Source organism: Acyrthosiphon pisum, chromosome A1 (genome assembly GCF_005508785.2).
Source record: "Acyrthosiphon pisum isolate AL4f chromosome A1, pea_aphid_22Mar2018_4r6ur, whole genome shotgun sequence".
Lineage (NCBI taxonomy): Eukaryota > Metazoa > Arthropoda > Insecta > Hemiptera > Aphididae > Acyrthosiphon > Acyrthosiphon pisum.
The window spans coordinates 14589350-14593116 of record NC_042494.1 but is presented as its reverse complement, the minus strand read 5'-3'; the positions used below and the strand labels follow the sequence as shown (position 1 = coordinate 14593116).

The 3767-nt window shown below is 29.3% G+C and overlaps 1 protein-coding gene across 1 annotated transcript; it reads right to left on the bottom strand.

The window, feature by feature from the left end:
* Positions 1 to 1480: 1480 nt before the first annotated feature.
* On the bottom strand, positions 1481 to 1987 carry LOC103309726. Its single transcript, XM_008185940.1, has one exon. The coding sequence runs from the start codon at positions 1985 to 1987 to the stop codon at positions 1481 to 1483; it is 507 nt and encodes a 168-aa protein (XP_008184162.1).
* Positions 1988 to 3767: the final 1780 nt, after the last annotated feature.

Genomic DNA, 3767 nt, shown 5'->3' with positions numbered 1-3767 from the left:
TCTATTTATTTGAAACGGAACGCTGGGAACCAACATAAGCTAGTGAATTTGTAAATCGTGATTTCTGATGCCAAATTTACTTAATAGGTACACAATATTTTATATTGTTATTATATTTTATTATAGCCTGTAAGTTAAGTATTATAAATTACAACAATATAACTAAAATCGTTATTTTTATTTTTATTTGTTTCTATTGTAATAACTGATAAACAAAGCGTTAGAAATTAAAATCTCATTTTTAGCGGTTTTTTGTAATGTATCGGTAGTTTTTCCCGTGGTATTAAATAACTATCGATAACTATTGAGAAAATCGAAAAATGACCCAATATAATAAGTGTTTTTTTTTGTATATGTATTTTTCCGTTTTCGAATAAATTTTATATTGTTTTGGTGTGATAGGTTGATGGGTGGAAACGGAGGTGTGGAGGGCTCTGCGCGGCAATGTGACGATTAATTTTGTGTGGAACACTCTTTTATCCAACATTAGCAGAGTCCCCCTTCTTTTTTATTTCCAAATCAACCACTGGATCTTGGTCCTATTTTATTAACTGTTTACAGGCCCGGCGCAAAGCTAAATGACGTCTCAGGCCAAAATGCCAAATGGCGCCTTTTTCATACAAAAATCCATAATGTCATAATGATCAGAAAAAAATGTTGTTTATGGACAGAAATACGGAAAAATGATATATTATTATGCTTAACTTATAACATATTATTATGACGAAATATAATGTAATAGGTATAATAATTAATAGGCTAATAGGCACATATAAATACGAATACCTATAATTTATTTATATATATTTACGGGCAAGGCTCTTCACAACAATTTAACACAGAACAATAAAAATTAAGATACCTTATAAGTTTGAACATGATAATAATTCAATAATAGTAATAATAATAATAATAGGTAATATAAAATAGTTATGGTAAAGTAGAACAAAAAATTTTCAATATTAAAATATATTATGATAAATGGTAGTCTCATTGACCAGCCGCATCATGCGATCAATAGGATTATTTTTGCCATTTTTTATAGTAATAATATACTAATAATAAAAATAAATAATACAGAAATGGTTGTACATTAATAATAATGGAGATGCACAATGAAACATGACATAAATAAATTAGTTATTTAATTTCTTATCGATCCACACTTTTCTTGATTTTCTCTCGGCAAAACTTTGTATAATTGTAGAAAAATCGATTTCCGCAGCTATTTCATTTTCTATGGATAACACCGATAATGAGACCAAACGTTCATTAGCCATAGTAGATCGTAAGTATGTTTTTATGAGTTTTAATTTGGAGAAACTCCGCTCACCACTAGCTACTGTCACTGGTAACGTCAATAATATTCTTAAATGAAATCCAAAGGTTGAAATAGTCTGGAGTCATAGTCAAAAATGTATTGAAGAATATAAGGGCAGACTTACGTCCAAACAATTAGAAATTAACAATTGCTTAATGATCAGAATCTTGTGCATAATTTGACACCATAAATAACAGAGTCAGATCCATCTTTAAGGTGATTGTGATGTTTTAATAATTCGCTTTCATTTTCAGGTGCATTTTTTAAATCGTACGAAAAATTCCATACATCAACATGGATCGTTAAAAGTTCAAAACTATCTGTCAATGATGTAGTAACAACGTTCATTAATTTGTAAAAAAATTCATGTTTAAATTTTTTTACTGCAGCTCTATGATCTGCACCATCTGATCGCTCATAATCAACTACTTTTATTTCAGGATCCACCCCTAATTCATCTGTTACTTTTGCTTTGATCAAAATCTGATCAAATTGATTTCTATAGTTCTTCATAAACTCTAAAGCACTTTTTAACATATTAGAACCATTTATTTCGTCCATTGCTTTTGCTTGCATACTTTTACTGACTAGATGTACTTGAAAAAAAACATCGTACCAAACAACTAATGTTATGAACTTAAAATCTGTAAGTTGATCAGCAAGCATATATCACACGAAATCGAATAAAACTCTCGTACAACCGTATAATTATAACGTCTTTATTCGCACCTCCGATCGAAATCACTGCCCTATTAAAATGCCGTATACGTATCGTAATAATATTATATAAATTATTATGCTCTGGTATTCTACACACTGTGTGTTATCATATATAGGTTCGTGTATCGCGTTAAATAGGTAGCTTAATATTGACGAGATTTATGTTATGAGTAAACAGTTAGGATATGTAGGCACACGGAAATCCTACCCAAACACCCAAACAACATTCAGGAGCTCAAAAGGCCAGTATATTTTAAGCAGGCTCCTCAGTAAAGGCACACGGTGTAAACTTTGCGCACGTGTCTTATACGATTTCCATAATTTTCTTAATCACTCCGAGGATATAATAATTAATCCCGGTTTCATGTGCCCTAAGCCCGTAAATCAATTGTTAATCATTTATATTAAAATTTATGGTGTTCAAAGTTTTGTACGGTTACTTTTAACACGTTATTACGTGTACAAATAATGCGATCAGCGAGTTACAGCATTATTATAGTAATAGGACATTTCTTCCCTTTCTGTCGAGTAGGTAGTTTTAAATAAAGGAAAAATTATCTCCTTGTTTCCGTTTCGAAACCTTTTATAAAACATCTTAAGAGTTATTTGTTAAATAAACATTTACTTTGTTATTTAAATAAATACAAAAATAATTGTTGTTTTAATGGATTCAAATTTTAATTTTCCTCCAGCCATTTTTAAACAATATTTAGAACTCTTGTAGTTGGTCGATAAAATAATATATTTATTCACGTCTGTACTCTGTATATTAGTGCATAACATTATTTCTTTAATAACGAATCGTTTAACCGTTTAACGTGTAGGAAACATTTAATATATAATCAAACAAGTATGCTATATTTTCGAAAATATTTTACCAGACTAGGCGTACAATATAATATATTATAATATGGTATACGAAAACACCCTCTAAACAATACTACCATTAAGTTTTTAAATCACTTGAACAAAGGAGTATACTTTTTTTTAAATCTTAAACACGACTGGTGAGGAAGTATTATGTATTATATGCAAAGGATATAGGTAATATACTAATATATCAAACTAGAAAATCTACTTACACAACACGGATTTCAAAACGAATTATTTAAATAGTAAATACCTACAAATGGGGGAGACTTGTGTGACGTACGTAGTAAAAGACATGTCCTTCGCTCACATTAGCGTAATATGTCAATTTATGTAAAAATATTTTTGATTAGACAGTTATTTTACTATACATTTAAAAAAAATAAAGACTGTTTTGTGATTCCTAAATCAAAAATAAGCATAGCTGTAGAGAAAGTTAATTTTTTCTTACAATGCGTTTTTAATAAAAAATATAATAATAAACTATATTATTTAGAATTAGAATATCGTTACCACCTTGCAATTATATTATAATAAACCCAGATTTTAAACCAACTTAATATATTAATTCAAGAGTTCTTTTTATATAAGCTGGTCATTTAAAACACAGGAAGATCTATTTGTAGGCTATAGGTACCTGAAAAGGCGATATACCAACCCGTTTTCTGTAATAATTCTAAGCCATAAACTTTATTCTCAAACAATAATTATTGTACGTTACTACGGTATCAGATAAACAGACTCTTGCAACGGTTGTCATAAAACAAAATCAAACAAAGGAGTTCGCGAAATTGTAGCATCATCCAGACTGAGTTATTTACTATCTCAATGAAATGACAAACGGTACATTGTTCAT